The sequence below is a fragment of the Stigmatopora nigra genome, chromosome 2, assembly GCF_051989575.1.
Source record: "Stigmatopora nigra isolate UIUO_SnigA chromosome 2, RoL_Snig_1.1, whole genome shotgun sequence".
Taxonomy (NCBI): Eukaryota; Metazoa; Chordata; class Actinopteri; order Syngnathiformes; family Syngnathidae; genus Stigmatopora; species Stigmatopora nigra.
Window position 1 is genome coordinate 184007 of NC_135509.1, and position 12355 is coordinate 196361.

Genomic DNA, 12355 nt, shown 5'->3' on the forward strand with positions numbered 1-12355 from the left:
ACATCCATTGGAAGGAAGGAAGGAAGGAAGGCGGGCTCCCTTTTCCCCCTTTTCCCCCTTTTTCCCCCTTTTTTGGGGACCTTGACCATCCGGACCAGCGCGGCTCTACGTACCTCCCGTGGGGCTCCTCCGTCCACTTCCGAGTAGACCAGTCGGAACCTCTCGACGGGCGTCTGGGGCGCGCTCCAGCTCGCCCGAAAGGAGCGGTGCGTCACCTCGGAGGTGCTCAGGTCGCCGGGCGCCTCCGGAGCTTGGCCTGGGAGGGGGGGGGGGGGCGTCGGGTGACGTGATTCCGGCAAAAGCGCTCTGGCCGTAAATCAGCCTTTTATATACGGGCTCTTAAAAATGATTTAAGCCGGCGCTGGAATGTTCCGCTGGCGGGACTCGGAGCGCCTCGGCCTATCGCGGGAGGTCGACGGAAAGAAAGAAAAAAACAAGCACCTGGAGACCATTTGAACGCCGGACTTATTTTCCGAGGCCGTTAATTAAGGGTCCCTTCTTCCTTCATTTTCGACTACGTCAACTCGGGGACGCCGTTTAGGCTTTTTGAGACCTCTGGCAAAGTTTCAGGTCTGGCCTTTTGAAGGGGGGTGGGGCTCACGGTGGGAACACAATCCTTCCCTTCCCCTGTTGACAAAGGCCCCGCCCGGGGTGCCGTTCCATCAACATTTGCCTTTGCGTCCATTTCGACGCACCGCGCGTCGGCTGCAATGACGGCGACCGGCTCACGGCTGCTTCAACTTTTCAATTTGACTTCCAGTGCAAAATCAAAGGAGTGCTTTCTTTCATTTCAGACGTTGGGAACGTTGGGGACGTTGGGAACGTTGGGAACGTTGGGGACAGCGGCTCCCCGGGGACACATTTGTGGTGCCAAATTTGAAGGAGGCTTTGAGAAAAGACATTTTTTGGGGGGCTGACTCACTGGGTCCTTTGACGCTGTTGCACAGGTTGACGGCCAGGTCGTCCACGATGTCCAGCAGGAACTTGAAGTCGTTGACGTTGTACATGTGGATGTCGTCGGGGTCGGAGGCGATGGAGCGCAGCTCGTTCTCGTCGGCGTTCTTCACGCCTGAGGAGACAAGAGAAGAGCGGGTGGGCGGGTTGAGGGCCGGCCTCCGCTTTGGGCGGTGAGCGCGGGTGGGGGGGGGGGGGTTAGGACCCACCGATGGCGTAGAGCTCCACGCCGCTGTCTTTCAGCTCCTGCGAGCTGACCAGGATTTCGTCCTGAGACTTCCCGTCGGTGATGAGGACGCCGATCTTGCGCGCCTCCTGCCGCATTCCCGCCTGACTTTTGAAGTTGTGGCGCAGGATGTGTTGGAGCGCCATCCCTGGGGGGGGGGGGGGGAATCAAAGGGCGGCCGGCTCAGCTCTGCTCAAATCATCATCATTGGCTTCCGGCTTCTGAAAACTCTCGGCCGGATACTAAAAGAGGAGCTCTTAAAAGGCTACACGCCGGCTTGGTCAGGGTCCAAGACACATTTTGCACTCGGTCCATTTCAGTCTCAGTCAAGTTTCCCCTCCCCCCCAAGACTACTCCACTACATTAAAAATTGTGGGTGTGATCTCACCGGTCATGGTGTTGCCGCCTTTGTAGGGCAGGTTGGCCACGGCGTGGAGCAGCGAGGCTTTGTCGCCGTGGGCGTTGAGGTGCCACTCGGTCTTGGGGTCGCCGCTGTACTGAGCCAGGCCTGTAGGGGGGCGGGGGGGCGACAGACTCAGCCGAGGCCATTCTCGCCGGCACGCCACGCCACTCACCAATCTGGATTTTGTCCGGCCCGATGTCAAAGACGCCCACCGTGCGGGCGATGAAGCCGCGAATGGTTTTGAAGTTCATGCGTCCGATGCTCCAGGAGCCGTCCACCAGCAGCACGATGTCGGCCTTGGCGGAGGTCTCGCACGGCGTGCCTGCGGCCGCCGCGCCGGCCAAACAAAAAGACAAGACGTCTGAGCGTTCTCCCGCCCGGCTTCCGTCTCCCCAATATGGAGATATCCCCGACAAGGTGGGAAAACAAAGAGAGAGGCCACGCGGACGAGACGGAAAGAGCGTCAATCATTCATTCACGCTGCCGGCCGCCACTCTGGCCGACGGGACCTTGACATTTGGGGTCCACGTGTGGCGGCGGCGGCGACGACGACGACGCTCGTCCGCGGGATCCATCCGCCGTCCGTCCGGGAAACCTGTCGGGCTGACAAAAATCTAAAAGCGGAGACAAGTCAGAACGTGCAAAAGCACGGGGCGACGGGCAGCGCAGGTTGGACTCCGTACGAGGCCTCTCGGACCCACGTCAAGCGGGGATTTTTGGCAGACGGCGTTCACGCCGCTGGAATTTGTCCCGCGCTCCGGGGTCCCCCGAAGCCGCCGGCGTCTGCTCCCCATTACCCCGGACGGAGCGCCGTCACATTTTCCGAGCCGCCTCGGGGGCGGCCGACATTCCGCAACGTTAACGGGGCGCGACTGCCAGCGGGGAGACTTGGGGGGGAGGAATATAGCGCAACGGGTCCAAAATCTGGAAGATGTGAACCCCCCCCCCAACCCCAAGCGGGAATAGCCTTAGCGTAACAAATTTCCCCGTAAGAAATGACACGCCCGCCTTGGGAATGCTTGACGACGTCAAGGCCCGCCTTTTAATTAGCCGTAATGGCGATGGCGTGCGCCGGCTGGACGCTAATGGACTGGGACGGGGCCAAGTTCAAGTTTCTGGCAGCCACCCGCGTCCAGGGGAGCGAGCGGAGGTGCTCGGTTAGCCACGACGGAGCCCCCTTTTAGCAACGTCATCGCTTCCCCGTCAGACTGTGCATTTTTGCCCGCTTTTATCACGTTGACCACGGCAAAGGAAAAAAGGAAAAGAAGGAAATAAAAAAAAAAAAGCTTCTCCTCCGTTAAAAAAAAGCTTCTCCTCCGTCTGGAGTGGGGGAAAAACATCTGCCGGCACTTAGCATCGGCCTTGTCGCTAATATTCTGACAGTTGGCAACGGCGCCGTCCAATGGTGTTGTGCGTGTTTCGGATGATTCATGGAAAAAAAATGAGAGCATTCACCGCGTGTGGAGAGCAGATTCCGAATACCAAAATGATCGACGATGGCCCTTCCGTCGTGTTATCGTGTTCGCATAACCCGTGTTTCTGGGGAAAAGATTCGTTTTCCTTCTTCGGTCTAGAGGAGGAGTTGTGCTACACTTTTGCCCCCCCCCCTCCCCAAAAAAAATCCTATTGAAACGCAAAGGGAGCCCCGGGTTTTTGTTTACCGGAAGGTCCGAGCGTCGGCGTGTCGGGGGCGTCGGACAGCGTGGTCTTCTCCTCCCCGGCCAGAGCCGAACTCTCCCCGCCGTCGAACATCCCGAAGACGGCCACCGAATATTTGGTTCCGGCCCTGGTGGAAGAAAACGTTTTTTTTTAGCCCGGTCCCCGGTCTCCGGTCCCCGGTCTCCGGCCCCCGGTCCCCGACCACCCTTGGCTCACCTTAGCTCCTCCAGGACCACCGTATTGTCAAAGGGGCCCACCAGCAGCTCGGCCGGATCCACCCGGTCGTGGGCCGGGTGGAAGGTCACCTTGTAGCCCCGGACCTGGCCGGGCGCCGGGTCCCAGGACACCCTGAAACTGGTCTTGGTGGGCTCCGAGGTCTGGAGGTTCCGGGGGGCCTTGAAAGGCGACACTGGCGGATGGAGAGAGGTGAATTGAGAAGGGGGAGTCGTCAGACGGGCCAATTCACTGGTGGGACGACGTACGTGTGCTTCCCACTCCCCGCCTGGCTATTCCTTCCCCCTCTTGGTAAACGGGGACCACGGCCACGTCGTAGGAGGTCAGGGGTTGCAGCTTCTTCAGGACGCTGGAGGTCAGCCCCGCGGGCACCTTGAGGACCACCTCCCGTCCGCCCCCCACGGGAACGTAAGTCAGCCGGTAGTGCTGGACTTTGCCGGGCGGCGCCGTCCACGTCACCCTCAGGGAGCGCTCCGTCTCCTCGCTGGCGCGCAGACGTCGTGTCTCGGCCGAGGCTGCGGGGAGGGGGGGGAGGGGTTTACTGGGGGGCCCGCCCGACACGGCCGAGGGGGCAGAGGTGGACTGGAAAAGGTCCGAAAGCCAGTCCGGGTGGCGGGGCTTTGGGTCACCCGCCGTCACCCGCCGTCACCCGCCGTCACCCGCCGTCACCCGCCGTCACCCGCCGTCACCCGCCGTCACCCGCCGTCACCCGCCGTCACTCACCGTCGGTGGTCTGGTGTCCGGCGAGCGGCCGGCTCTCGCTCCCCTGGTAGACGGCCACCACCGAGAGCCGGTAGAGGGTCTCGGGGCTCAGGCCGTCCAGCAGCGTGTCCGTCACGTCCCCCCGGAGGAACTTCTCGCCCGACTGGTCCGAGTGGGCCGAGCGCCACTTGAGGTGGTAGGCCTTGACCGGCCCCGGGGCGGCCGCCCACTGGGCCGTGAAACTCCTGTCCGTCACGTCCTGGGTCTTCAGGTCTCGTGGAGGTCCCGTGTCTGCCGGGCAAAAGACATTTATTATTTTGTCCCCAAAAATAATAATTCAAAAACGGGACCCCGATATTGAGCGGGGGAAAAGTATATTTCTTGTTGTTTTGAAAGACGGGATGACTTTTGCCCACAACGACTTGGCGGAGTAAAAAGGCCGCGTTCCTCCGATGGTGGGATGCGACACGTAACAGAAAGAAAGAAAAAAAGATGGGTCCGCGCCACCGGCCTGTCAAAATAAAAGCCCACCACCTGATTGAATATGTGAAAGTCAGCAAGTTTGATTTCCTTTGGAAGTGCAGACGCCCGCAGGAACAAAAAGACAGACACACAAACATCTTTCGTGCGTTATTTGTGGGGTGCAAAGACGGCGGCTTTGTTTTTCTTCCCACCGGGCCAACGGCGAGGAGAATAAATCACTGGCCACCATTGACGGCGACCGGCGTCCATCCGTCTTAAACGGCCCGCTTTTGTGGGCGCTTTTCTCAAGGTGGCTTGATGCGGGAAACAGGTTTGCTTTGAAAAAAAAAAAAGGGTCTCGACAGCCGCACAACTTTGGCACGTGAGCAATTTCAACACTAAAACCAACCCAGTGTTTTTCAATAACAAAAATCTGCTTTCTTTTGAAACGCGTGTTTTTGTTTGGTTCTGTGGCCTCTGACCCATATTTTCTTGCTATTTCAGAAATATTTGCATTTGCCACGGGCCAATAAAAGAAGAGAGAGAGAAAAAAAAGAAAGGGAGGGTAGCAAGGAACCACGTGGGCGACCGTGTTAGCGATGCTGTGAGAGTAGTTAGCAAGCAGTTAGCGGGCAGTTAGCGGGCAGTTAGCAGCCTTTTCACACCATGCGAGCGCCTGACGCCGCACATTTTTGGGTCCGAGCGCAGTCTGGCGGCGGTGGAGAGAGGGGGGGGGGGGGGGGGGGGAGTCCCACTCACTCCCGCCGCCGCCGCGAAGAAAACATCTGATCCGATTTAGTGCAGTTCGCTACTGGCTAAGTGCGCTTAGCGGCTAATGGACTGTTTGGATTTTTGCTGCTCGACTCAGCGGGAGCCAAAAACCACACACACGTTTGGCCAAAAAAGACGCCCGCACTCATTGGGGATGGCTTTTTAGGGCTTTTGTTGTCTGAGAAGCGCAAAAAAAACCCCCAAAAAAAACAAGCTCAGCGTTTTCGCAAACAAGCTCACCGACATCCTTTACATTTGACTTTCCGTCACGTAAAGCACCAGAAATTAATGTATTGCTTTGGCCCGTAAATTCTAATAGATTTGATTTTTTTTGGAAGGGGCGCCACCACCACGTATGTGACATAGGTGTCCGTGGCGCTACCGGCGTGACAGTCGACGTGGAAACTTTGCATTGTACGGAAATCCTTCCAAGTGGACTTCTCGCCGCTAATGTTTTTGACGGCTGTGTTTTTGTTCGCGAGGGGTGTCTCGCCGGAGACATTTTTTCCCCCCCAATTGCGGCCGGGAGCGGAATGCGTGCCCCCCCCCAACCCCCTCTGATCAGCCACCATCTTCGGTACAAACACTGGTACGTGGAGATGGCCCGTAAAATGGCGCCAGAGGTTCAAATGGCCTTTGAAATGGGAACCCCGGCCGGCTCGGATCGCCAGTCCTGCCCGCCCGCCCGCCTGCCTGCCTGCGTGGCTACGCAAACAAGAGGAAATCATCATTTTTGGCCGCTTTAGCTTTTTGCTTGCGCGGGAGTACGGGCGAGGGGGGAAAAAAAAAAGATACGAGTAAGCTGGAAAGTCTGCCGCCCCGGCGCATTCTTTGGATTCCCGCTGGCCCGCCGCCGTCACTGGCTGACAATATTATCTTGGTGTGCGCAAATGGGGAAGGAAGGGGCCAACGAGTGCCCGTGTTGCCACGGATTGGCAGCGAGTGGCGCGCTAACGTTGGGCCCGGCCTCAAGCTCAAGTGAACTGCAGGTGGCGATGTGGTGTTGGTTTGAATTTCACATTGGAATGAGGACGAAATTGTCTGTCTGTCTGTCTGGCTGTCTGGCTGGATGGATCTGTTGCTCCAGGAAAAATGCCAAGCCTTTGGAAGCGGGGCAAGTTTAGGCACCCAATACCCAAAGAGATACGGCGCCTCAAAGCTGAAGTGGGAAACTTACATTTCTTTCTGAACTCTCTCTACGACAAAACATTCCCAGTCTAAAAAAGCCAAGCCACTCACTCACTCACCTTCTTTGGTGGTTCCCCGCGTCTGCAGCGGCGGCCCGCGGCCGGAGACGTATTCGGCGCTGACGTCCAGCAGATAGGAGGTCCGCGGCCGCAGGCCCTTCAAGACCAGCGACGGCTGGTCGCCCGCCGCGAAGGCCTCCTCCGAGACGGCGCCGCCCTCGCCCGCCGGGCGATAGGCCACCCGGTAGCGCAGCACGGCGCCCGGCGCCGGCCGCCACCACACGCGGAAGCCCTCCGTGGTCTCGTCCGACACCCTGGCCGCGCGAACCGGGCCCCGTTCTGCCCCAGAGAGAGAGGAGGAGATTTTTTGGGAGGGGAGGCGGCATAACCCAGAGGGCGCGGGGTCAGTCACTCACCCTCCAAGGTGGTCTCGTAGCCCACCAGGGGCAGGCTGTCGCCTCGCTCGTACTGGGCCGAAACGTTGACTTGGTAGCGGGTGAGCGGCGTCAGGTGAGGCAGGACGGCGGAGGACGCGTCCCCGGGGACCGACACCGTCCAGCGGGGGCCGTCGGGGAGGTCGGCGGGCGCCAGGCGCAGCAGGAAGGACTCGGCGTCGCCGGCGTCCAGCGCCCACGAGGTCAAGAAGCTTCTGGGGGTCACCTCGGAGAAGGACAGGTCCGTGGGTTGGACCAGACCTGAAGACAAAAGCGGAGCGCGCTCTTGGAAAGGCACAGACAAAAAAAAACATGTGTCGCACAGACGTGTCGTCGCGAATGTCGCACACTTTCGGGGGGGGGGGGGAGATTGATTTACGGCGGGGAGCCATCATTCAGACGGGCTACTGTGGAGTCCCCGTTGACAGAATATCATTAGACGGGAATGACATAAGCTTCCCTTCCCAGGAATGTGAGTCACGGCCGCTTCTGGCAGAGCGGTCCAAAAGAGGAAGGGAAAAAAAAAAAGAAAAAGAAGACTTTTCTTTTTATTTGTTCCTCGCGGCAGACGCAGCTTGTCCTAGCTTGCGATCGCTTGGAATGCCTCTCACTCACGTCGTCGCCATCGCCGCTTTCTTTACGACGCACCTGCCAGACGGAGCCGCCAAAGGGCCGGGGGCGCCGCCAAAGGGCCCGAGCCCGTGGGCCGGCCTCCCCGCTCGGCGACTTTTGGGCTCGGGTTTTCACGGGATGCTTTTCTCGCCGCCGCTACTCGTAAAAACTTCTTTTTTTTTTAAAGGAAAAAAAAAATGTGGCGAACAAGAGCGCTCGAACGGAAAAATGGGGCTATTTTTTTCCCCCCCGCGGGCTCCACTCGGTAGCTGGCGGCGGAATCAGGTTGCAAAAATAGTCTTTGCGTCATATCGGCGCTTCTATACTTTTTACGAGCATCGAGAGGTGTCCAAACGTCCTTCCGCTGCGCTTTTCAACCCATTTATGGCAACAACAAAAAAACGGCCCACGAGTGCGAGCGCATCGAAAGAATCCCCTTGCGGGACTCACGTTTGATCTGAATGTTTCGGAGCTCCTGCTCGATCCTCAGGCAGATGGACTGCGTCAGCTCCTTGGAGATCCTCTGGAAGGCGTCAAAGTCCTCCACCGTGTAGACGTGCGAGGAGGCCGGCCGGTTGGCGATGGCCTCCAGCTCCGAGCGCACGGCGTCCTTCACGCCCACGGCAAAGATCTCCACGCCGGCCTGGCGCAGGCGGGCCGCCGGGTCCCGGAAGGCGTCCGACGACTTGCCGTCCGTCACCAGGATGGCCACCCGGGGCACGTGGGGGCGGGCGCCGCCCGAGGGCCGGAAGAGGCGCTCCCGCACGTAGCTCATGGCCTTGCCCGTGTTGGTGGAGCCGCCGCGGTAGGGGAAGGAGCGCAGCGCCTTCAGAACCCCGCCCGTGTCCGGGTGGGCGTCCAGCAAAAACTCCGTGTGCGGGTCGCGGCTGTACTGGACCAGGCCGATGCGGACCTTGTCCGGGCCCACGTCGAAGGTGTTGACCAGCACCTCCAGGAAGGCCCGCACCTTGGCAAAGTTGGCCAGCCCGATGCTGTACGAGCCGTCCACCAGGAGGACCACGTCGGCTTGGACGTCCATGCCCAGGGAGCATTCTGGGGCGGGCGAGAGCTACACTTTTATAGGACTCCGGGTGGGGGGGGGGCCCAGGAGATAAGACGGCGGCCACACACCCACGGACACTTTGACGGGGAGCGTCCTCCGCGACGCCGAGGCCGGCGGGCTGGGCGTCAGGCCGTTGAGCGCAAAGACCTCGGCCCGGTACAGGGTGTCGGGCTCCAGGTCCCGCACGCTCACAGAGGTTCGCGTGGCGCCCACGTGAACTTCCCGGCTCGGGGCGCCGGGCGTGGAGGGGGTCAGCCGCACCCTGAAGCCCGAGACCTGGCCGGCCGGGGGGCTCCAGCTCAGCCCCACGCTCTTGGAGGACACCTCCGTCACCTGCAGGTCGGAGGCCGGCGGCGGGGCTGCCCCGGGACACGGAGCGGGCCGGTCACGTCGAGCTCCTTTTCTTTCTTTTACCGCCGGATTGAAACGCCCGACCCACCTCGTTCGGCGCCGGCCAGCGAGGCGGTCTGCTCTTCCGCGCTGGCGCACAGCTGGCCCACCACGTCGTTCTGAAGGGCGCGCAGGTCGGAGGCGGCGGCGGCGTCAAACAAGTGACTCCAGTACGGCTCCGAGGCCAGCGCCCTGGCGGCCTCGCCGTCGGCCCCTCCCACATCTGCCGGCGACAAGGACCGGGATGAACGGGCGACGACGGCGGCGGCGGCACGCGTCCGTTCCGACGCAGAGTCCTTCCCGATCGGCCGTCGGACGGTCCGGCGCCGGTCGTACCCGCCACGAAGATCTCCACGCCTCGGCTTCGCAGGCGGCGCGCCGAGGCCCGGGCCGTGTCGTCCCAGTCGCCGCCGTCGGTCAGGACCAGCGCCACTTTGGGGAAGGACGGCCTGCCGCCCCCCGCCTCCGACAGCGTCCGCTCCGACAAGTAATCCAGCGCCGCGCCTGTGGGGAAAAACAAACGCCCACGTGGCCGTTACGCCGGGGGAGTGGTCGCTCTATCCGTAAAGGGGCCCCCCCGGGGAGGGAACCCCCCGTCGCGGGACTCCCGTTCAGAGACATCGGTAGTTCCGAAGCCGACTCACCCGTGCGGGCGTGGCCGCGGGGGACCTCCAGCGAGTGGATGGCGCGCAGGAGCGTGCGCGTATCCTGGTGGCGGTCCAGCGGGAAGCCGGCGGGCGCGCCGTCCAGGTAGCGCAGCACGCCCACCCGCGTCTGGCCCCGGCCCACCCGGAAGGCGCCGGCCACCCCGGCCGCCAGGCCTCGCGCCCGCAGCCAGGCCGCCCCGTCCTCGCTCCAAGAGCCGGCCGCCAAGATGGCCACGTCGGCCGTCGTGGTGCATTCTGTCGACGGTTAGCCGGCGCTCAGGGGTCGCCTTCGGGGTCGGGGGGGTGGGGGGGTGCTGCGGCGACGGGCGACACTTACGGACGGCGTGCGGGTCCGCTCTCCGGGAAGATCCGGACTCCACTGCGAGAGAGAGGGGACACGGGGTCGAGTGGGCGCTCCGTCCGGTCGCAACCCGGACAAAAAACACGGGCGGAACTCACGCCTGATCCGGCCCGTGGCGGGGAGACTCTGGGCCGATCCGACGTAGGCCGAGACGCTGGCCGAGTAGTCCACGTCTCGGTCCAGATCCGAAATGGTGGCCGAGGTTTCCGTCCCCGCCAAGGTCAACTCGCGGAGGAAGCCTGGGAAGCCCGGGGGATTCGGTCAAAAGGAACATCGCGGCAAAATGGCGAAAAACGGCAACAAAATGGCAAAAAAAAAGGCAAAAAAAAGGGCAAAAAAAAGGGCAAAAAAAAAGGGCAAAAAAAGGGCAAAAAAGGGCAAAAAAGGGCAAAAGAATGGCAAAAAATCGCCAAAAAATGCTCAAAAAATGGCCCAAAAATGGCCAAAAAAATGGCCAAAAAAATGGACACAAAAAATGGCCAAAAAATTGCCAAAAAATGGCCAAAAAATGGCCAAAAAAATGGCCAAAAAATGGCCAAAAATGGCCAAAAAATTGCAACAAAATGGCTAAAAAATGGCAAAAAATGGCAAAAAATGGCAAAAAAAAGGCAAAAAAATGGCAAAAAATGGACTGCACCAAAAAGTTTTGAAAGGCTCAAATTGAGGGGCGCTGGCTGCAATCTTTAACCTGTTGATTTATTTATTGCCGTATTTATTGGACGTTGATCTGAGCTCGGCGTAAAATAAGACTTGTTAATCTGATCTAAGCCTTTATGGCGCCGAGCTGACTTGCAATGTTTGTCTCGCCGTTGCGTCGCCGGAGGCCAAAAGGCGGCGCGACGGCGGCGGTGGTGGTGGAAAGAAAAAAGAAAAGGGGGAAAAAAAAAAAAAAAGAAAAACTCCATCTGTCAAAGTAGCTTTGGGATAATGATTTGCGGCCCCCACCTTGCTCGGAGGTCACCAGCACCGTGTAGCCCTCCGGCGGCGAGCGCGGCCCACGCCAGGACATTTGCACGCTGCGCTCGTCCGCGATGCGAAAGGTCAGCTGGGACGGCGCCTCCACTGGGTTCGAAAAGACAAAATGCAAGTTAAAAGGGCGCGGCTTTGCCGGATCCATTTGACCCTTGGTTAGTGGCGAGTGGCGAGTGGCGAGGTGGCGCCATTTGGCCCTTGGTTAGTGGCGAGGTGGCGGCGACAGCAAAGAAAGGCTGCGGCGGGCGCCCTTCTTCAAAAGTGCAACCAAATGCCATTTCTACAAAAGGTAAAGTCTCACTCTTCCGAACCCAAAAGTTCCAGGTGCTTTCCTGCTGACTTCCTGATGTTGAGGTCAGCGCCTGGTGATTGGCTGATTAAGTTCAAGTCACTTCCTGTGGACTTTGAGGCTTCCCGGCTCAATTCGTTCAAAGGCATCTTTTAACACTTTGCTTCCCTCCCTCAAAATTGGAAAAAGGACTTTCTTTGGCTTTTCTTTGCTGTCACACATGAAAAGTCATGTTTTCCAGAGAGGGACGGACGTCAATCCAATCCCAGTTGGATTGGATTGGCCAACGCGTCCACGCGTTGGTCTGCCTACCGTCCGGACCGGGCTGGGGAGGAAGCTGTTTTTTTGGGTTAACACACACACACAAAAAAGTACAAAATGACAGTCGTACATGACAAGTTGCAGGAGACAACTTGAGGACAAAAAAAGTGTCATGTACGCAAAGACGCCGTGTTCTTTGGGGAATATTTTAAGGAGCATATTCTTCGGGTTGGGGTGGCGGGCACGCGCCTTTTGTCCTCCACTACCACCAACCGCCACACGTGAAGAATATCCCAGTAAAATATCCTGGTCAAGTCCGGGCGGACTTGACCGGGAGAAGGCGACGGACGGGACCATGCCGAGGGAGAGAGGAAGCACCAACCTGAAAAGCGTGGACACAGTCTTTCTTGGCTCTGGCCCAGGCTCCATCCCGGATTGGCCCATTTCTCACAAAATGCATCATTCTTCCACCGCTGGGTCACCCATTGGTCACCCATTGGTCACCCATTGGTCCATTTCAAGCCATCTGACGTCCAGTGGCGGCGTGTCATTTCAAATGAAAATCTTCTCCGCCCATTTTTTCTCCACTTCCATTTGACTTGTATGTCTTTTTTGGATCTATGGGATGGCATTTGAGCGTGGCCGGCCGTCAATGTCGGCGTCGGTCCGAGGTTAGGCCGGGTTGGGTCGGGTGGACTTCGCAGAGGCCTCTTTCCCATTTTCTTTTC

The 12355-nt window shown here is 59.4% G+C and overlaps 1 protein-coding gene across 2 annotated transcripts in view; it reads right to left on the reverse strand.

Moving 5' to 3' along the window:
* col12a1b (collagen, type XII, alpha 1b) overlaps positions 1 to 12355 on the reverse strand; it is a 30016-nt gene that overhangs the window by 15883 nt on the left and 1778 nt on the right. For both annotated transcript variants that reach the window (XM_077710293.1, XM_077710292.1), the window contains exons 3-21: positions 11051 to 11167; positions 10204 to 10344; positions 10082 to 10123; positions 9742 to 9999; positions 9434 to 9601; positions 9147 to 9320; positions 8776 to 9066; positions 8095 to 8697; positions 7015 to 7293; positions 6659 to 6937; positions 4200 to 4469; positions 3725 to 3991; positions 3459 to 3651; positions 3245 to 3369; positions 1756 to 1905; positions 1569 to 1688; positions 1164 to 1328; positions 923 to 1069; positions 114 to 256 (exon numbers count right to left, since the gene is read on the reverse strand). In XM_077710293.1, the coding sequence (XP_077566419.1) occupies positions 114 to 256; positions 923 to 1069; positions 1164 to 1328; positions 1569 to 1688; positions 1756 to 1905; positions 3245 to 3369; positions 3459 to 3651; positions 3725 to 3991; positions 4200 to 4469; positions 6659 to 6937; positions 7015 to 7293; positions 8095 to 8697; positions 8776 to 9066; positions 9147 to 9320; positions 9434 to 9601; positions 9742 to 9999; positions 10082 to 10123; positions 10204 to 10344; positions 11051 to 11167 (3932 nt within the window). The remainder of the gene's footprint in view (positions 1 to 113; positions 257 to 922; positions 1070 to 1163; positions 1329 to 1568; positions 1689 to 1755; positions 1906 to 3244; positions 3370 to 3458; positions 3652 to 3724; positions 3992 to 4199; positions 4470 to 6658; positions 6938 to 7014; positions 7294 to 8094; positions 8698 to 8775; positions 9067 to 9146; positions 9321 to 9433; positions 9602 to 9741; positions 10000 to 10081; positions 10124 to 10203; positions 10345 to 11050; positions 11168 to 12355) is intronic.